The 22,396-nt window shown below is 41.3% G+C and overlaps 1 protein-coding gene across 4 annotated transcripts in view; it reads right to left on the bottom strand.

Moving 5' to 3' along the window:
* Window positions 1-22,396, bottom strand: part of tpk1 (thiamin pyrophosphokinase 1) — a 382,816-nt gene that overhangs the window by 202,834 nt on the left and 157,586 nt on the right. For all 4 annotated transcript variants that reach the window (XM_041184542.1, XM_041184540.1, XM_041184541.1 and 1 more), the window contains 2 exons: window positions 15,464-15,559; window positions 106-252 (listed from right to left, as the gene is read on the bottom strand). In XM_041184542.1, coding sequence (XP_041040476.1) covers window positions 106-252; window positions 15,464-15,559 — 243 coding nt within the window. The remainder of the gene's footprint in view (window positions 1-105; window positions 253-15,463; window positions 15,560-22,396) is intronic.

Consider the following 22,396-nt stretch of genomic DNA (forward strand, 5'->3'; position numbering starts at 1 on the left):
CAACAATAATGGAAAGATGAATTCCTGGCAAAAATAATTTATCAAAAGATTTTTGTCAATCAATGTCTTTGCAAGAACAATTTATTGCAGTTGTTAAATACTTACAGGTTGCAGTAGGTAGGCCAGGGATGTCTCCTGAATGATGATAACAGGTAGCTTAGTTATCTTTGTGGCATGGAAGAGTGTCGCCACATTGGCCATGATATGGTCTAAGCGTCCACCAAGCCCACCAAGCACGATAATATCATCGACCTAGCACAAAAATGACAGTACTTCCATTAATATTTCATCATTCTCTTGTCCTTTCCATCTCAGTTACAGAATATAAAGACCCAATATTCATTTAAAAAACAGTCAAGAGTTTAATTTCTGACACTAGAGTCAGTAGCTTATTGTTCTGAATGGTGAATGTCAGAAATAATTAGATTCAAATCAGAGCTTCTTTGTGATTTCAAAAACCCTAACTTTAGCCCACTGTCGAGGCCTTGACTGATTGATGTAATTCCATGATCTAACATTTTAAACAATTACAGTAGCAATAATTATTCCTTTGAGATAAGTCATTCTGGAGATTTCTGAAGCATTGAACTTAGTAATGTGCTTTCTTTTATGTGCAGAAATTGTCATGCCTCAGAAATTCGATGAAACTATAATGCAATATATCAATAATGATCTGATTATCAAACTGTCTATCCTTAGTTAGTAAAAGAGATGCATTCTGGTTCTGAATTACAGGGTAAGTTGGCCTCAGTTTATGGGTGGGAGAAGAATTTTCCCAAAGCATTTTTTCCCTTATTGGCCATGGAATTTTTCCTCCTTTTTTGCCCCCCCTCAGGAGATGACTTTGCTGCAGCGTGGTGTGGGAAGGAGGAGGGGAATGTTCCAATTATCAAGTTGTGAGGCAAGCAGCTGGTATTTTCCTGCTAACCTATTTCATATGTTTGTATTTTTCTATGAATTGTGCCATTTCTTCAGAACAAATCAAATTCACAATACTTCCATTTTCCATAGCATTGAACGTATTTCAATTAAGTCATACCACAATATCCATAACTTCTATTCTACATTGCAACTGCAAAGAGATATGTACAGGTTAAGATATATAGACGGCAACAGGTGATAGATAAAGTGGAAAAGTGTGAAGTTATTCACGTTGATAATACGAATAGAAAGGCAGAATATTTTTGAAAGGGCATGAAACCTTTAAATGCTGATGTTCAGAGAGATTTGGGTGTACTTGTAAAGGAACACAAAGTTAGCATGCAGGTTCAGCAAACAATTAGGAAGGCAAATGGCATGCTGATCTTTATTGCAAGGGGATTGGAGTACAAGAATAAGGAGTCTTGCTACAATTGTATAGGAGTACTGTGCACAGTTTTGATTGTCTTGTCTAAAGAAGCATATACTTGACTTGGTGGCTAAACAGAAAAGGTTGACTAGGTTTGTTCCTAGAATAAGAAGGCTGTCCTATGATGAGAGATTGAGCAAATTGGGCGTATTCACTCTGGAGTTTAGAAGAATGAGGAGTGATCTCATTGAAACATACAAGATTCTGAAGGGACTTGACTGGGTAGAAATTTAAGAGTTGTTCCTCCTAACCAGATTATCTAGAACATTGGGGCACCGTCTTAGGATAAGGGTCAATCATTTAGCACTGAGATGAGGAGAAATTTCTTTACTCAGAGTGTTGTGAATCTTTGGAATTCTCTACCCCAGAGGGTTGCAGATACTCCATCAGTGAGTATATTCAAGGCTAAGATAGATACAATTTTGGTCTCTCAGGGGATCAAGAAATATGGGGATTGGACGAGTAAGTGGAGTTGAAGCAGAAGATCAGTCATGAATGATGGAGTAGTCTGGAGGGACCATATGGTCTACTCATGTTCCTATTTCATATATCTTATGACTTACAGTCCCCACCACATATAGTGACGCACTGGCATTAAGGTGATTTGCTTCTCAAAAATGGTAGATGACAAAACCGGGAGTGCATAAAAAGGACATTCTAGTATCCTGCCCAAAGTTGCATCATAGCACAATTTTCCAGCTCAACTGCTTATGTAAGAATCACCAACATCCTAAAGAGGAAAGTCAGGACAACAGAACTTGAGCCTTTACAATGAGTAAATACATGTACTCCCATCGCTGAGCCACTGATCAGCACTCTCCTGATACAATCAGTGTCAATGTCTGAGTACACTGTAGCACAAAGCCACTCAGCTCCATCAAACCAGGTGAACAATTAGCTGTACAAGATGAAAGATATTTATTAAACATTTCAATTTGCCTGAAATCAGTGGAGCTTTAAAAATGGTAAGTGGAGAAGATTACATAATTAAGAGAATCACACTTTAGCAAGGTGCAAAAAAACTTACTGAATTGCCCAAAATAGTCAAAATGCTTAATATGTTGTAAGTGGTGCCTTTATAATTGATGTCTATGATAATGGAAATTGCTCAGTATGGGTCCACTATGAGCATGGGGGCTGTATTTATGAACTTTGGGCACTAAGTTATGAAGTTAGAACCACAGGACTGAATTTATTTTCACTGGCATACAGAAGATAGAGAGGAAGCACAATTTAGTCTTCAAAATTTTGGTATAACTAGATAATAAAAAGAAAGAAAAATAAGAGAGATTTGCACTTTTTAAATATAGGTGTAACCAATCTACTTAACTTGGACTGTGAATTAGAACTTAGGAACAAGTACCATATTATATAAGATTATGTAAGATTAGAAGGAATTCCCCTAATTTCCTTCGCAGAGTTGTACTCAAATAGATTAGACCCCAGGCTGAAAGAGTTAATGCTATGCTAATTAATGCCTTTAAACAAGAGATGGATGAATAATTAATTCAAGAAGGGAAAGGAGGGGTTTGTTTGACACAACATGTCTTGTGAGATGATAGTTTGTGACTTGTGGTCAACTCTGTGTAAAGCATTGCCTGGCGCGTCTTAGGAGCACCCCTCTGACATTGCAGTCTCTGCCAAATTTACTGCAGAGGAAGACAGTGGGCTGAGAAGGTGCATGATTTGCTGGCTTCTGTTTTCTCTGGATGCTCTTTTTGGCCAGCTGAGCTTTCTGTGTCTCCTCACATTTTCCAATGCCTCTCCTGTCAACTTCCAGAGGTCACATCCATCAGTGCCTGTCTCCCAGGTGTCTGTGTCAATGTCTGCCATCTTCAAATCTTGTTTGCAGGTGTCCTTGTAGCAGAGGTATGGACATCCACCAGGTCTTAACCCAGAGGCCAGTTCACCATACAGAAGATCTTTGGGTATACGCCATCCAACGCAAAGAGCATCTGTTGATGGAATTAGCACACTCCAAGACCTCTGAGTTGGTAACCTTGGCTCGCTAAGAGATGCCGAGGATACATCTGAGACAGCAAAGGTGGAAATTGTTCAGCCTTTTCTCCTGCCTAGCATATTTTGTCCAGGTCTCAGCTCTGCAGAGGAGTGCACTGAGCAGGCTTGGTAGACTCGCAGTTTGGTGTTCTTTGTCAGGTCATTGTTCCGTTCCCTTACTCAGCTTTGATATTACGGCTGCAGCTTTTGCAAAGTGCTTGTTGATCAAGTGACAGATTGCTGGTGATTGTGGAATCCAGATATGTGGAGCTACCACCAATCTCCAGGGACACATTGTCAATACTGATTGGTGCCAGTAATGGCAACATGTGGGCCATTACACTTGTCTCCCTGATGCTGATGGTCAAACCAAACTCTTCACAGGTGTGAGAGTGTACAGGTGTGAGAGAGTGTGTCCATTTGCCACTGAAGGTGTTCCTTGGTGTGGAATGCCAGTGTGGCATCATCAGTGTAGAGCAGCTCTCTGATGAGGAGTTGGCACACTTTTTTCTTGGATCACAAATGGGCAAGGCTAAACGGTTTTCCATAAGTTCTAATACATAAGCAGATACCATCTGTAGATGACCTGAAGGCTAATGACAGCAGGAAAGAGAAGAAAATACCAAAGAGTCAATGGCAGGATACAACCCTGTTTGACTACACAGTGGATCTCAAAGCATTCCCATGTTGTCCTGGCATAGCTGACCTTACCCATCATGTTGTCATGGAAAGAGGAGATCCCACTGAACAACTTTGGCAGGCAACAAATTTTCTTCATCTTAAATAGACTGCCTCTGCCCACATGGTTGAATGCCTTGGTGAGACTGATGAAGGCAATATATAGTGGTGTATTTTATTCAAGGCATTTTTCTTGCAGCTGCTGGACTGAGAGATAATGTTGATTGTGGTTCTTCCAGTTCTGAAACCACACTGGGATTCAAGATAGATGTGTTCAGCCTGACAAGAGCAACTGTGTTCAGCAGGGAAATAGGGAAAAACCTGTGCGATTGGACAGTGGGACACAATGCTCCCCAAGGTTCTGTAATCATGGAATACAATCAAGGAAGACAATTTATTCAAGTTGAATAGTTATTTTCATTTTCCTTAAATTAACAAAAGAAAAATCGCCGGGAATTTTGGCATATATTTGGGCCCTTGAAAACTGCTTAAAATTTAAGGGAGGGGAATTAAAAGTTTGGTGGAAATCAGAAAATAAATGAGTTTGCTCTTGAGAAAAGTTGTCCTGCTTCAATAAGGATGCCAAAGCCATTGAGTTGGTCAGCAGAGATCCAGTAAAGTGATATCAGGGACATGAGGCTTTAATTATCGTGAGAGACCACATAGAGGGTTAAGAAGAAATCTGTCAGAGGTGCTCAAAACTGAGAGTAATTTGATTATGCAAATTGTGTACAAACATATTCACTGGTCAGGTGGGTCAGTAATTAAGAGGGCATAAATTTAAGATTATCACCAGAAGAACTAAGGAAGAGGTCCAGAACTTTTTAAAAATATCATGCAGAAATTGTTAGGACATGGATTGCTCCACCAGAAACAGTGCTGGAAATAGAATCCAAAATAGGTTTTAGAATAATGTGGATAAATATTTTGAAAGTGAAAATTTATAAAATAAATGTGACTAAGTAGGTACATCTTTCAAAGCTGGCTGTGGCATAGGATGTCAAATGGACCCCTTCTCTGTGGTAAAATTCTATGATGTTATTCTATGAAAACTCAATTTTAACCATTATTCTAATTTCTGCAGATTATTCATTAAAAATCATAAACCATGTTATATTTACCAAAAAACTAATCCTTTAAATGTTACTTATAAAAAAATCTTATTTTATTGCTGAAATACCATATGAGGCATGGGTTAAAATATGATAGAACCCATAAAAAAAAGATACTTACTTGTTCCGTCCATTATATGCTTTATTTAATAATGCAAACACTTCACCTGCCCAAAATAATAATCTCCTAATGGTCTAATGCATAGAATCTTTGTGCCCAAATTTAAACAGCCTTCCAGGAAGGCAGTTAGCAAATGTGCCATATTCTGTGCTAATAAATCAAACAGTCAAGTCAGTTATCCTTGATCTGTATTGAAAATGCTGATGTCAGGCAGCACACTAATGGTCAGGGTATCACTGGCCTCAGCTTCAGGTTTTGCAGACATACTGATCGGCACTCATCAGATGTGAGTCAGTTTCCCAGCAGAGTCATCGTTAACTAACAACATAGCAAAAGTGGACAGACTTAAGATGAAACTAAGTTGTGCTTCATTTACTATTTTAGCTTACAGCATTCCAAGATTTTACAACAGAAGGAAGGGGCACACTTTATTTTCCCAGATCTCAAAATTTCAGTTAAAAATATGAAAGAAAGGGTTCTTCAACTTCTCCTGAACATAAAATATCGTTTTCCTATTAACGGTGATATAGTGTGTGTAAGCTAGATATAGGGCAGGATTTTCCCGCCAGTGAGCGGGGGTGGGACTCGCTCGCCGATGTGTAAAATTACGTGCGGTGACATCGGGCAGAACTCCCAACGTCACCATGCCCCATTTAAACTTTCAGGAAGGCAGCGGCGCAGCAAAATCAGCTGCACGCCTGCCGGCCTGTCAATGGCCAATTGAGGCAATTGACAGAGTCATTAAAGTAATTAGTGGACCTGCCCATCTAACCTTAAGGTTGGCGGGCAGGCCAGGAGCCCCGGCGGGAACTGGAAAAAACATGAAGCCTCATCCACGGGCGGGATGAGGTTTCATGTAGGGTTTTAAAAATTTTAATAAAGTTCTTTTGGAAATTATGAACATGTCCCAATTCATGTAACATTCACATGAGGGGTCATGTTAGGGAAATTTTATTTTTCTATTTTGAGCTTTTTCACATTTAGAGCCGATCTCCCTGAGGCTGCACTTAGCCTCAGGGAGATGAGTGCGCTCTTTTGTGTGCATGCATGAAAGAGCGCACTTTTGATTATAAGAATCCTCCCCCGCCCGCACAGGGAGCGCATAGCACTTCCCTGCGGACGTCACGCTGGGCGGGCCTTAATTGGCCCACCCACGTAAAATGACAGCACACCTCTGATCGGGGGCGCTGATCGGAAGCGCGCCTGCCCATCAACATCCCCCCCCCAACCGGGGGAGAATTCAGCCCACACTGTGTGTAAGCCAAAAAATAGCATTGTAAAGTTTATCTTTCAATGTAGTACATTCAAAAAAAGCAGACTTCTTAAGAAAGTTAGCATTCAAAGTCAGAAACATCACTTGCCACTAACATCTGCTTCGCTTTTCCTTTGGTTCTTGGCCTCAAATGCTGTGGTTTGTATTAGTTTCTCTCTTAACTGCAAGAGTACTGTGTGGAATTGACTTTGGTAATTGCTGCTCAGTTCCTAATGAGCATCAGTCCACAATATGATCATGTCTATAATTCAGCAGTAGATCAAGATTTAAGGAGAAGACCTTCACAGGCCAGCAAGGAATTGGCATTCAAAGCAACCTAAACAGCATTGCACACATCCCAAGTACAAAAAGAATTGGCAATAATGGCTTGTCAAAGGCACCAGCAGGAGTATGTGTGGGATTTCAAAAACATCACTAATGTATTAGGGAGTGGTATTGTGAGGTGCGATTATTATATAATTGTGGTTCTCAAACTGGGTTCTGATGAGACTTGCCATGGAATCCGCGGAATAATGTGGAACATGAGCTGGAAGGCAGGGGTGGAGTACAGTCACCACAAGTGCAGCAGGTGGGGCTGGCTATCTCACCTGGGAGGGCAGGGTACGAGAATAGATGGACTCTGCAGTGTGAAGTAGGCACACCCATCTCATTGATGCCTGTAGGGAAATATTTGTTTTCTTGAAAGTATTATTAAAACACACTTTACATTATTTTCATTTACTGAGTATTGTATAGTATATCATTTAGATGGATCTGTGATTATACTCTATTTGAAAAGGGGTTACTTAACCAAAAAAGTTCGAGAACCACTGACATAGGAGACCAACCATCGTGGATGCTGAATGGCAAAATGTTCCAACTCGGCCAAAAAAAAACTTTTTTTCCAAGTTGCTATATTTTATTTTCTTTGTTTTGTCCATTGCATCCCTTCTTTCTATTTTTTCCTTTTCATATTCATCTCTTTCTTCTTGTTCATTGGGGTTTATAATGTTCTTCCATTCCTTAAGGCTTCCTTCAAAATTATTTTAGCTATTAAAGCCTTCACATTTTAAAATCTTGTACTACATTTTAAAATGTAGTACTTTTCAATTATGTCCTCAACTTGTACTCATCTCCTCCTCAACCATTATTAATCACTGCTTGTTGTTCCCAATTAGACTTTCATGTGACAAAAGCAAAATATTGCAGATGCTGGAAATCTGAAACAAAAACAGAAAATGCTGAAAAACCTCAGCGGTTCTGACAGCATCTGTGGAGAGAAATAAAGCTGATGTTTCAAGTCTGTATGACTCTTCTTCGGAGCGAGTAGAAATGTGATTAAATTTATACTGTGTAAGGGGGGTGCAACAGGTGAAGCTGGGTGGAACGCCAGAGATACGTGGGGGCAAAGGAGAGATTGACAAAGATGTCATGAACAAAAGGACAAAGGGAGTGTTAAGGGTAGTGGTAAGGGCTAAAAGAGGTGCTGATAGTGGCAAATGTAAGAAAGCAAAAAGCAGAAGTGTGAAAGAAGAAAGAAATGAGCTTAGCAAGGCTAAATGGAATATATCTTAATGCATGAAGCTTGAGGAATAAGACAGACGAGCTGGGAGCACAGATAGGCACATGGGAGTATGATATCATAGCTATGACCGAAACTTGGGCTAAAAGGACAGGATTGGCAGCTCAACATTCCTAGTTATAGGGTACTCAAACGAGATAGCAAGGGGGAGAAAAGAGAAGGGGGCTCACAGCAATGATCAAGGAATCAATTATAACAGTGAGGAGGGATGATATCCTGAAAGGATCATCAAATGAGGCCATATGGGTAGAAGTATAAAACACAAAAGAGGCAAACATGCTGTTGGGTGTGTACTTTAGGCCCCCAAACAGTCAGAAAAGATAAAGGGTCAAATATGTAAACAAATCTCAGATAAATGTAAGAATAATAAGGCAGGAATAGCAAGGGATTTTAACGACCCAAATATTAACTGGAGCAATTTTAGTGTGCAAGGTAGGAAGGGAGCAAAATTCTTAAGTTGCACCCAGGAGAACCTTTGTAGCCAGTACATAGAAAGCCCAACAAGGGAGGGGAGAGTTCTGGACCTAATATTTGGAAATGAGCCCGGGCAGGTGGAAGACAAATCAGTAGGGGAGCATTTTGGAGATAGTGACCGTAACTCAGTTAGATTTAGGATAGTTATGGAAAAGGATAAGGTTGGGCCAGGAATAAAAGTTCTAAACTGGGGAAAGGCTAATTTTACCAAGATAAGATATGATTTGGCCCAAGTGGACTGGGAGCAGCTACTTGCAGATTAAACTGTGTCAGGGCAGTGGGAGGCATTCAAAGAGGAAATAGCGAAAGTACAGGGCAAATATGCTCCCATAAAGACAAAGCGGGGGAAGCAAGTCTGGAGAACCCTGGATGTTAAGGGACATAAAGGTTAGGATTAAGTAAAAAAGAGAAGCTTATGGCAGATACCAAGGGCTCAATACAGCAGAGTCCCTAGAGGACTATGAAAAGTGTAGGGGGGGACTTAAAAAGGAAATTAGGAAAGCTAAGAGAGCGTATGAGAAAGCATTGGTGGGTAGAATAATGGAAAACCTAAAGGTTTTTTTAAAATATACAAAGAGCAAGAGAATAATGGAAGAAGGAGTAGGACACATTAGAGACCGTAGAGGTAATTTGTGTGGGGACCCGGAAGATGTGGGTACAGCTCTTAATGAATACTTTCTGTCAGTCTTCACAATGGAAAAGGACAACACAGGTATAGACATCAGGGTGGAAGACTGTGAAAGATCAAAGGAAATTAACATAGACGGAGAGGAGGTACTAGTGGGTTTAGCGGCCATAAAAGTGGATAAATCCGCAGGCCTGGATGAGATGTATCCCTGGCTGTTGAGGGAAGCAAAGAATGAAGTATCAGGAGCTCAGGCAGTAATTTTCAAATCCTCTCTGCTGGTGAAGTGTCAGAGGACTGGAGGACTGCTAACGTTGTCCCATTATTAAAAAAGGGAGGAAGGGATAGACCAGGAAATTACAGGCCAATCAGTCTAACCTCACTGGTGGGGAAGTTACTAGAAAGAATTCTGAGAGACAGAATATATCTACACTTGGAGTGACATGGATTAATCAGGGATAGTCGGCATGGACTTGTTAAGGGAAGGTCGTGTTTGACAAATTTGATCGAATTTTTTGAGTAGGTAACCAGGCATGTTGATGAGGGTAATGCATTGGATGTGGTCTACATGGACTTTAGCAAGACTTTTGATAAGGTCCTTCATGGCAGACTGGTCAAGAAAGTAAGAACCCATGGGATCCAAGGCAAAGTGGCACATTGGATCCAAAATTGGCTGAGAGGCAGGAAGCAGAGGATGATAGTCGAGGTATGTTTCTGTGACTGGAAGTCTGTTTCCAGTGGGGTTCCACAGGGCTTGGTGCTGGGGCCCTTATTGTTTGTGGTGTACATAAATGATTTGGACTTAAATGTAGGGGGTAAGAGCAAGAAGTTCACGGATGACACAAAAATTGGTAGGATGGTAAATATTGAGGAGGATAGCCGTAAACTGCAGGAGGGTATCAATGGACTGGTCAGGTGGGCAGAGCAGTGGCAAATAGAATTCAACCCAGAAAAGTGTGAGGTAATGCATTTGGGGAGGCAAGGGATTACACTATGAATGCGAGGACCCTGGAAAGTACTGAAGATCAGGGGAACCTTGGTGTGCATATCTACAGATCCCTGAATGCAGCAGGGCAGGTAGATAAGGTGTTAAGAAAGCATATGGGATACTTGCCTTTTTTAGCTGAGGCATAGACTACAAGAGCAGGGAGGTTATGCTGAAACTGTATAAAATACTGGTTAGGCCACAACTGCGTACTGCGTGCAGTTCTGGTCACCGCATTGTAGGAAGGATGTGATTGCACTGGAGAGGGTGCAGAGGAGACTTACCAGGATGTTCCTGGGCTGGAGGGTCTGAGCTATGAAGAAAGATTGAATAGGCTGGAGTTGTTTTCCTTGGAGCAGCCAAGGTTGAGAGGGGATCTGATAGAGATACATAAGATTATGAGGGACATAGATAGGGTGAATAGGAAGGCACTTTTTCCATTAGTAGAGGGGTCAATAACCAGGGGGCAAAGATTTAAGATACAAGGTAGAAAGCTAAGGGTTGAGAAATTTTTTCACCCAGAGGGTCGTGGGAGTCTGGAACTCACTGCCTGAAAGGGTGGTTGTGTCAGAAACTCTCATAATATTTAAGAGATATTTAGATATTCACTTGAATTGCCATAGCCTCCAGGGCTATGTGCCAAATGCTGGAAAATGGTATTAGTGCAGTCAGATCTTTGTTGACCAATGTGGACATGATGGGCTGAATGGCTTCCTTCTGTGAATCAAGCAACATTGGACCGAGTGTGGCATCAGGGAGCCTTAGCAAAACTGAAGTCAATGGAAGTCAGGGGGAAAGCTCTCCACTGGTTGGAGTCATGCCGAGCACAAAAATGGTTGTGGCTGTTGGAAGTCAATCATACATAGAAACATACATAGAAAATAGGACAAGTAGGCCACTCAATCCTTCAAGCCTGCTCCGCCATTCATTATGATCATGGCTGATCATCATAACTCAATAGTCTGCTCCCGCTTTCTCCCCATATCCTTTGATCCCTTTCACCCCCAGAGCCGTATCTAACTCCTTCTTGAAAACATACAATGTTTCGGCCTCAACTACTTTCTGTGGCAGCGAATTCCACAGGCTCACCACTCTCTGGGTGAAGAAATTTCTCCTCATCTCAGTCCTAAATGGTCTAACCCATATCCTCAGACTGTGACCCCTGGTTCTGGGCTCCCCCACCATCATCCCAGTCCCGGAACATTGCTGCAGGAGTTCCTTAGGGTTGTGTCCTTGAGCCAACCATTTTCTGCCGATTCATCAATAACCTTCCCTCCATCATAAGGTCAGGAGTGGCGATGTTTGCGGATAGCTGCACAATGTTCAGCACCATTCCTGACTCCCCAGATACTGAACCAGTCCATGCCCATATGCAGCAAGACCTGGACAATATCCAGGCTTGGGCTGATAAGTGGCAATTAACATTCACACCACACAAGTGTCAGGCAATGACCATCTCCAGCAAGAGAGAATCTAGCCATCTCTCCTTGACATTCAATGGCATTACCATCATTGAATCCTCCACTATCAATATCCTAGGGGTTAAAATTGACAAGAAACTGAACTGGACCAGCTATGTAAATACTGTGGCTACAAAAGCAGGTCAGAGGCTGGGAATTCTGCAGCGAGTAACTCCTCTCCTGACTCCCCGAAGCCTGTCCACCACCTACAAGGCACAAGTCAGGAGTATAATGGAATACTCGCCAATTGCCTGGAAGAGTGCAGCTCCCACAACACTCAAGGAGCTCAACACCATCTACGACAAAGCAGCCTGCTTAATTGGAACCCCATCCACCACCTTTAACATTCACTCCCTCCATCACTGATGCACAGTTGCAATGGGTGTACCATTTACGAGCTGCACCTACCAACGTTCCTTCGACAACACCTTCCAAATCAGTGACCTCTGCCACCCAGAAGGACAAGCAGATAGATGGGAACACCCCCACCTGCAAGTTCCCCTCTGATCCACTCACCATCCTGACTTGGAACTATATTGCTGTTCCTTCACTGTCACTGGGTCAGAATCCTGGAACTCCCCCTCCCCAACCCCCCAACAGCACTGTGGTGTTCCCACAACACATGGACTCCAGTGTTTCAAGAAGGCAGCTACCACATTCTCAAGGGCAATTAGGGATGGGCAATAAATACTGGCGTGGCCAGCGATGCCCATATCCCATGAAAGAGTAAAAGTAAAAGGATGATATCAGTGGTCTTATGTGCAAGTCTGATATGTCCTAGCATCTTTCCAAACAGACCATTATACGTTGTTATTGTCAATTAAAGTGCTAGCTTGAAAGTTTTTGGGTGAAATGATTGTTGCCTTCATGTAAAGTTTGCTATGGAATCATTGCTAATCTATACCATTTTGTAGACCAATTTTTTTTATTAGTCAACTAATTAACTTAAAAGTAAATGAATCTGTGGTGGAGAAGAGTCTGTTCTGATAGGTCTTCATTTGGATATTTTATAGTATACGTCTGCCCTAATTGTCCAAAAGCACAGTTCACCCTATATTTTTATGGTCAAGAAATAGCAAAAATAATTAAATTATTATTTTTTAAACTTGGTTTTCGGATGTTGGTAGCACTAGTAAAGCCATATTTTATTTTAAGATCCTCATTTCTCTGGGAAGATAGCAGTTCATTTGCTCGTTCTCAGGATGTGGTATCACTGGCAAGGCCTCCATACCTAGTTGCTCATGGTGGTGGTGGCCTTCCTTTTTGAATTGCTGTAGCAATTTGATACAGCTGTGTCACAATTAAAAGTCAGATATGTGTCAGATTGGAGAAGGTTAGCAGATTTTCCTTCGATAAAGAACTTCAGTGAACTAATTGGCTTATCTGATAATTAGGCAGCTTTACAAGCACCAGTTTTACACTGCTATTGTGGGATGTGAACTAATGTTCTCAGGATTATTACTGGTAGAGTAACATAAACACATGCTACAGTACCTGAGTATTGCCAAAGAATAACTCAGGGGATCATAATCACTACAGAAATTTTTCTTGGGATAAGTAACCACAAGCTAACAGACTTTTGCCCAACACATACCGATTTTTAAAAATGCTTCCACTTGTAATTGTACAACTTCTGAGTGCAAGGTTTATGGGAAGCTGCAATGTTTTGGAATTCTTGTATACCAGTTTTTGGGACTTGAACTTGTTCCATTTATCTGCCAAACTAGTGCCAAACCCCATGTTTCAGAGACATCATGCAAATGGAGAAAAATGCTATGAAGATCAGAATCAGGACAAAGTCAACAACTACAAACCTACAATAAAACAAAATATAACCAGATTACGGCATGCACAGTATGCCACTTTCTAAATTAGGACAAAATATAAATTCCACCATTCATATTAGTTATACAGAATCTTAGAAAACTACTGTACAACAACAGATCATTCAGCCATCAAATCTGTTTTTCTCCACATTAGCCAGCTTATCTAGGACCGCTCACCTGTTTGTTACACAGAATAGTTATGGCACAGAGGGAGCCCATTCGGTGCTTTGCGTCCATGCTGGTTCTCAGCAAGACCAAATCAGCTAATCCCACACCTCTGTCACCCTGCAAATTTTTTCAGTCTAATTCCCTCTCAAAAGCCACAATTGAATCTCCATCCACCACACTCTTAGGCAGTGCATTCTAATTCTTAACTACCCACTGCATAAAAAGGTTTTTCTTTGTGTCGCCTTTGATTTTTTTTGGCAATCACTTTAAGTTGGTGTTTTAGTTCTTGAACCTTCCGCCAAAGGGAACAATTTCTCTCCATCTACTCTGTTTCAATGCCTCATGGTTTTGAACATATCTATCAAACATCCTCTCAACCTTCTCTAAGGTGAACAATCTCAGCGTTTCCAATCTATCCACGTAATTTAAGTCTCTAATCTCTTGAGACATTCTGCACCCTCTCGAAAGTCTTCCCATCCTTCCAAACATGCAGTGCCTGGAGTTAGGCAGAGTACTCCAGTTGAGGCCAAACCAGTTTTTTTTAATATAAAAGTTTACCATAATTTCCTTGCTTTTGTTCTCTATGCCGCTATTTACAAGATCGCTCATGTTTTCAATCTGCCCTTCCAACTTCAACAATTCGTGCAGGTCTCTGTTTCTGTAACTCCTTTAGCATTGAACAGTTTACTTTATATTACCTACCCTTGTTCCCACTACCAAAATGTATCACTTCACACTTCTCTGCAGTAAATTTTATCTGGCACAGGTCTGGCCATTCCACCAGCCTGTCGATGTCCTCTTTATATCACCACTATCTTCCTCAGAAAACCCTTTCATGTTTATTTTTCAAGTAACTGTTTCAGATACTTTCAAAAGAACTTTTGAACTCTGCTTCAATAATTCTATATTGTAAGGCTGGTTATCTTCTCTTAATAATTTTGTACTTTGTATGCCCTTGTTAACCATCTCTCTGTCTAATTTATCACTATTTACCATATCACATGCTCATCTTAATCTTCAGGATCCCTATCATGTTTCCACTTCACTTCAGCCCTAGTGAAGAAAGCCCTATCCTCTCTTCATAATCTCTCATAGCTAATAACATCCCAGTGAATCTACATCACACCTTTTCTACTACTTTTACATCTTTCCTAAAATGGCACAATTTGACAAACTGCATCCAATTCACTAACTGCAGCAAACTGAGACACTTGGTCATGATGAATAAGCCTCACTCTAATAAGAGATAATTTTATAACTTATCTGGAGTAAAATGCAATGGCACAGCTTAGATGCAGATTAGAACATTTCATGACAGTGAACATTTTGGATTTTTATTTTTACAGTGAGCTTTTGGTTTAAAAACAACATTTCAAAAACCAAAAATAAAAATACCTGGAAAAACCCAGCAGGTCTGACAGCATCTGCGGAGAGGAATACAGTTAATGTTTCGAGTCCGAATGACTCTTCAACAGAACTAAGGAAAAATAGAAAAGAGGTGAAATATAAGCTGGTTTAAGGGTGGGGGGATGGGACAGGTAGAGCTGGACAGAGGGCCAGTGATAGGTGAAGATTGCCAAAAGATGTCATAGACAAAAGGATAAAGAGGTGTTGAAGGTGGTGATATTAGCTAAGAAATGTGCTAATAGGTGACATTAAGGGTAGAAAGCAGGACGAGCAAGGTACAGATAGCCGTAGTGGGGGTGGGGTGGGGGAAGGGATCAAAATAGGCTAAAAGGTAGAGATAAAACAATGGATGTTAATACATTTAAAAATAATGGTCTCATCCAGAGTTATTTGAAGCAAGTCTTAAAATTGCATGTCTGCATAATACCTCTAGCCCCAGTTCCTTTACTTTCTGAAGTAGTATCTGTAAGCACTTTGTGAAGTCAGTGAGGTCCTGATCCGGTGTATCAATGATTTCACATTTCTAGAAAAACATATGAAGAGGTTATTGAAGACAAAGAAAAAGACTAATATCCTATATATTTTGCCTCCACAATCAAATACAATAACAGGCTTTCTTCCATAGTGGGCTTGACAAGTTAAAATAGCAAACTATCTTTCAGGAATGTCAGGAGAAGAACTGGGCCCACAATGAAAAATTGCATTTAGATTATCCCATGAGCGGCTTTTACTACTACTAGTGACTGGTTGTCTAGCAGAATTGGCAGAAGCCTGACAAATGATCTGTATCACTTGCATAAAGTTCTAATCCACAGAAAGTCCCAGAGAAGGAAAGGTGGAGATAGGGAGGGGGGAGGGTGGGAGTGTGGGTACTGAGAATAGCATTCTCCACCTCAACTTTTCCAAATATAAATTACAAGATAATAAAAAGATGGGCCTTGATTCAAACTCCAGGCCAATTTTGTGAGGATAGACAATGTGATAGAAACTCACCCACTGCTGGGCCAAGTCCAAGATATTTTTTAACTCCTATGCCTTACTTAAATCCTGCTGGCTGACTTCCCACCAGTTCTAAGTGTTTTTGGTTGCAGCCGAAAATCCTATAAGCCACCCAATAAGTGCAGTGAAACAATGGGATCAGTTGTCAAGGCCTTCTGAGTGTCTTACTGTTGGGAAAGTGGGGTTGGGCGGCGGGGGTGGGAAAAGGGGTCGTCCATGACGAGGGAAGCCTAAGCCTTTCTTGTGCGGCCCAGAGGAGTACTCCTGCTCTGTCTTGCCTGAAAGGGAAAGTTAAAGAAAAGTTGACAAAACTTAGTTTTTTGGGGCTTTGTCTGCTTCCCCACTAAATGGACTCCCAGTTGAAAAAAGACCAACCTATAGCAGCCTATTAACTATAAGAAATGCGTATTTCTGAAATACTTCTAACTTGGTACCTTTACACTGCAAAATTGGCACTGATGCAAAGTGATTTTAACTCTACACCAACTCAATCAAGAATAATGGCCCAATCTGCTCTCAGAAGTAAGCAAACTGAGATTCTCTGGTGGTGGTGGTCACACATCATTTCAGTTTGACACTACATGTAATGCAACTCTAGTATGGTGCAAAACATGGTTTACAAATGCTAAAGTGCTTTGGATCTCCTGGGAGCTTTTTAAATCTACCTTACATCAATTTAAATAATAAAGTGAGCAGGGATTCTCCCCTTCTCACTCTCTAAAGGAGGGCAGACAGATTTGTATTTATATAGGGTCTTTCATGGTCACAGGTCATCTCGATAAAGTACTTTGAAGGGCAGTCACTTTTGTAATGTAGGAAGTTTAAATATTTAAATTTCTAATTGTTGGAAAATACTTTGGTACATAAACATATCCAGGCATGAGCAGAGCTCCCTCCTAATCAGGACAATCAAACAGGAGCCAAGCAATGTAAACAGGGTTCTTCCTTGCTCGAAGAACTTCAGTAACTGGTCCCAGACCAAAAGCTGCATTGCAAATGTGTTCTTAAAGGGCTAGTGAAACTGGTGAGCTCAACTCAGGAATTGGAAAATTTGAACACTTTGGAGGATATTATAGATAATAAATAGAACCTGGAAGGTGATCTGGGTTTAAATGCAGATCCTACATAAATCTTCTTTTGGGTGGCACTGAGTCATAACGTGTTAGCGTCGTAAGATTGTCTGCCAGTGATAGGTCAGACATGGGTTCAGCCCTACAATGATGACAGATGAACTACTGATCTCAATCATGTCACCAAAGAAAGGCAACTAGCACAAAGCAGGCAATTCTTATAGGGAGGTAAGGAAACAGTTGAAAGGTCACCAAAGATAGCTCACATACATCTCTTAATAATTGGTTTCAGACCAATACTGGCAGAAAGCTGGCAACAGGATGCATGTCCTTTCACCTATGGATAACAGCTACAAAAAAAGGCACAAAAAAGTGTGGAATGGTTGACATCTTCAAACACTTTATAAAACACAGCGAAAACATTTCATGCTGACCATGCTTTTATGTCAATTATTTGAAGAGGAAAGGGGTGAAATCAAAGTGAATATTTGAAAATTTAAGTGGCATGATTATCCATTACTACAGGTCACATTTGGACAACCTCCATTACCACCAAAAAGCTTCACAGTTATTGTTTGGGAAGAGGGAACATGTAATTTAACAGTTGCTTGGTAGTACAGAGCTTGAATATTGCTGAAAAGGGAGACATGTTGCTGAAGCTTTTTGTCTTGCACTCATCAGGACAAGAATACCAAATTTCAAACAATCACAACAATTTATACTACAGGAGAGAAGGGTGCTGATTGGTTGACAAGTCATTTCTGATTGGCTGAGGCATTGCCATGGAGAAAATAACGGGGAATTATAGACTCAGAATCACAGAGTGCAGAAGAACCCTTCGGCCCATCGAGTCTGCACCGACGTGAAAAACACCTGGCCTACCTACCTAATCCCATTTACCAACACTTGGCTTATAGCCTTGATGTTATGACGTGCCAAGTGCTCATCCAGGTACTTTTTAAAGATGTGAGGCAACCCAAGCCCAGCACCCTCCCAGGCAGCGCATTCCAGACTGTCACCATCCTCTGGGTAATAAAGTTTTTCCTCACATCCCCCAAACCTCCTGCCCCTCACCTTCAACTTGTGTCCCCTCGTGACTGACCCTCAACTAAGGGGAACAGCTGCTCCCTAACCACCTGTCCATGCCGCTCATAATCTTGTACACCTTGATCAGGTCACCCCTCAGTCTTCTCTGCTCCACCCAAGTCTATCCAGCCTCTCTTCATAACTTGAAAGTTTCATCCCAGGCAACATCCTGGTGAAATCTCCTCTGCACCCATTCCAGTGCAATCTCATCCTTCCTATAATGCGGTGACCAGAACTGCACACAGTACTCCAGCTGTGGCTTCACCAAGGTTCTATACAACTCCAACATGACCTTCCTACTTTTGTAATCTATGCCTCAATTGATAAAGGCAAGTGTCTGAAATGCCTTTTTCACCATCCCACTAATATGTCCCTCTGCCTTCAGAGATCTATGGACATACATGCCAAGGTGCCTTTGTTCCTCAGAACTTCCTAGTGCCATGCCGTTCATTGAATACTTCCTTGTCAAATTACTCCTTCCAAAGTGTTATCACCTCACACTTTTCAGGGTTACATTCCATCTGCCATTTAACCATCCCATCTATATCTTCCTGTAGCCCAGGACACTCAATCTCACTGTTAACCACCCGGCCAATCTGTGTCATCCACAAACTTACTAATCCTACCCCCCACATAGTCATCTATGTCATTTATATAAATGACGAATAATAGGGACCCAGCACAGATCCCTGTGGTATGCCACTGGACACGGGCTTCCAGTCACTAAAGCAGCCTTCTGTTATCACCCTCTGCCTCCTACAACTAAGCCAATTTTGAATCCAGCTTATCAAATTACCCTGTATCCCATGTACATTTGCCTTCTTTATCAGTCTCCCATATGGGACCTTGTCAAAGGCTTTGCTGAAATCCATATAAACAACATCAACTGTACTACCCTCATCTACACACGTGGTCACCTCCTCAAAAAATTCAATCAAATTTATTAGGCATGACCTCCCTCTGACAAAGCTATGCTGACTATCCCTGATCAAACCTTGCCTCTCCAACTGGAGATAGATTCTCTCCTTCAGAATTTTCTCCAATAGTTTCTCTACCACTGATGTGAGACTCACTGTTCTGTAGTACCCTGGCTTATCTCTACAACCCCACTTAAATAGTGGAACCACATTAGCTGATCTCCAATCCTCTGGCACCTCGCCCGTGGCCAGAGAGGAATTAAAAATTTGGTTCAGAGCCCCTGCAATCTCCTCCCTTGCCTCCCTCAGCAGTCTAGGACATAAATCATCCGGACCTGGAAATTTGTCCGTTTTTAAGCCTGCCTCCAATACCTTGTCACTCCCTATATCAATTTGACTCCCCAAGCTCCTCGGGAATTTGGAATAGGCACAAGGCTTAAACATATTCCTTTTGTTTGTAGAGATCTGGACCTTTTGTCTGAATGTGTGTTGCTTCTAGCAAGTGTAATTGAGCCACATTACGAGCTCAACTGATTATCCTAAATTGGTTGTTAGTGTAACTATTAGCACACTCACGATGGTGCAGCAAATGTTGCACAATCATGGCATCAGGGTCAGGTCTGACAGTGAATATGTTGTATTTTGGGTTTTGCAAGTGCGGGCTGGTTGAGTATGTTTTGTACTCTGCCCATTATGAACTACAAAATCAAACATCATGTTCCTTTGATTAGCCAATCATTGGGACATACAGCCTACATACCTAGCATTGCACCATCACTGAAATTAATCATTTAAAAGATTATCACTGAAATTAATACTGAAGGTTGCTCAATTATGTGGTCAGCAGAACAGCTTTTTGGACTGACAGCAGCATCCTGTTCGTGGAAAATACCACTCATGCAGCCACTGCATAGTAGCGGCCTTGATCTACACATGGACTAAAAAGTTGAATTCCAGAGGTGAAGTGAGAGTTACTGCCTTTGATTTCAAGGCAGCAATTCACCAAAGTATCAAGGAGTCCTGGAACAATTAATGTCAATGGGAATCGGGGAAAACGCTCCACTGGCTGGTACATAAAGAAAGATGGTTTTGGTTATTGGAGACCAACCATCCTAGCCCCATGACATTGCTACAGGTGTCCCATTGAGCAGTATTAAGAGACAGCCACATTCAATGGCTTTCCCTTCATCATAAGGTCAAAAGTAACCTTTGTGCCACACAAGTGCCAGCTAATGACTATCTCCAACAGAGAGAATCTAACCAACTCCCCTTAATTACATTACTTTGGTTAAATCCCACATTATCACATCCTGGGGGTTACCATTGACCAGGAACTGAACAGGACTAGCCATATAAATACTGTGGCTACAAGAGCAGGTCAAAGGCTGGGAATTCTGTGGAGGGTAACTCACTTCCTGACTCCCCAGAGTCTGTCCACCATCTACAAGGCACAAGTCAGGAGTGTGATGGAATATTCTCCACTTGTCTGGATGAATGTAGCTCAAACAACAATCAAGGAGCTTGACACAATCCAGTACAAAGCATGCCACTTTATCGGTACTGTTATGATACAGCACTTGGTAAAGCTGGGTTATTTAAAAATCCCAGATGGAAACTTTAAGCAACTGTCATAACCTATATTTTAAGTGGTATGTTTGAGATGCAGCTCTAAATTCAGGAATCAACTCACCAATTCTCAAGAAGTTTTTATATCAAACTACATGGGACATTTATTAATTTACACAAGTTAAATATATACATATGGCTACAAATTACTATCATAATTTTTAACAAATTCCCAAACTAATCTCCACTCAGGCAAGAGCAATCCATTGACTTTAAACAGACACCAGGCAAAGCTTTTCACTTTATTAATTCAAAGTGAGGTTCCTTTCACTTTTGTTCCTGTAGAGACAGTTGTAGGCTTACAGGTTTTGGTCTTACATTGCCTCTGCCCTGTACACGTAAAACCGCTATCTGTTATACCTAGCACATATCATTGAATATAAATTCTCATTGTATCACCAGCTCCTTTGAACTCCACCTCTTCTAACAATAAAACCTCTTTCATAGTACCAATTTTATTAGTAATATAAACATTGCTTGGTCTCTGCCACCTAGGTGCCAGATTTCATCCCCCTTCTTGAATGCTCTATTCAACAAAATGCAAATGCACTCTACCTCTCTTACATCTCAAAACTAGTATACATCAAAGCACCCAGACTAGCTGGCTTTAATCCAATTAAGACACACCCACAGACTAACCCTCTATTTAAACAAAAATCATTTCCAATAACATTATATACATTAGTAGGTTCAGGACAAACACCCATCGACCACCTACAAGATGCACTTCAGAAACTCACCAAGGCTCCTTCGACAACATCTCCTTGACACTTTGGTGAATTCCAAATTTATGGCCCCTACAACCTAGAAGGACAAGGGCAGCATATGCATTGGAACACCACCACCTATAAAGTTCCTCTACACACCATCCTGACTTGGAAAAATATTGCTGTTCCTTCACTGTTGCTGGGTCAAAATCCTAGAATTCTCTCCCTAACAACACTGTGGGTGTACTTACACCACATGTTCTGCAGTAGTTCGAGAAGGCAGCTCACCACCACCTGCTCAAGGCGAATTAGGGATGGCCTATAAATGTTGGCCTAGTCAGCAATGCCCACATCCCGTGAAAGAATAAATAAAAACAAATGGAGATGCTTGCTGATGATTGTAGTGTTCAGTTTCAATTTCAACTCCTCCAACCATGAAACAATCTGTGTTTGCATACAGCAAGACCTGGACATGTTTTCAGGTTTAGGCTGACATGTTATAAGTAACATTCTTGCCACACAAGTGCCAGGCAATGAGCATCTCCAACAAGAGACAGAGGGAATAACCACCTTCCTTTTTTACCATAGTTGAATCCCCACCATCAAAATCCTGAGGGCGACCATTGCTCAGAAACAGAACTGGACAAGTCATGTAAATACTGTGGCTACAAGAGCAGGTCAAAGACTGGAAATTCTGCAGCAAGTGACTCACATCCTCATTCCCCAAAAGCTTTCCATCATATAAAAGGCACAAGTCAGGAGTTTGATGGAATACTCATCACTTGTCTGGATGATTGCAGTTCCAACAGCACTCAAAAAGCTCAGATCAAAACAACCCGTATAATTGGCACCTCATCCACAATCCAAAACATTTACTCCTTCCACCAGTATACCGTGAATGCAGTGCGTATCATTCACAAGATACATTGCAGCAACATCTCCCACATCCATGACC

Source organism: Carcharodon carcharias, chromosome 3, assembly GCF_017639515.1.
Source record: "Carcharodon carcharias isolate sCarCar2 chromosome 3, sCarCar2.pri, whole genome shotgun sequence".
NCBI lineage: Eukaryota > Metazoa > Chordata > Chondrichthyes > Lamniformes > Lamnidae > Carcharodon > Carcharodon carcharias.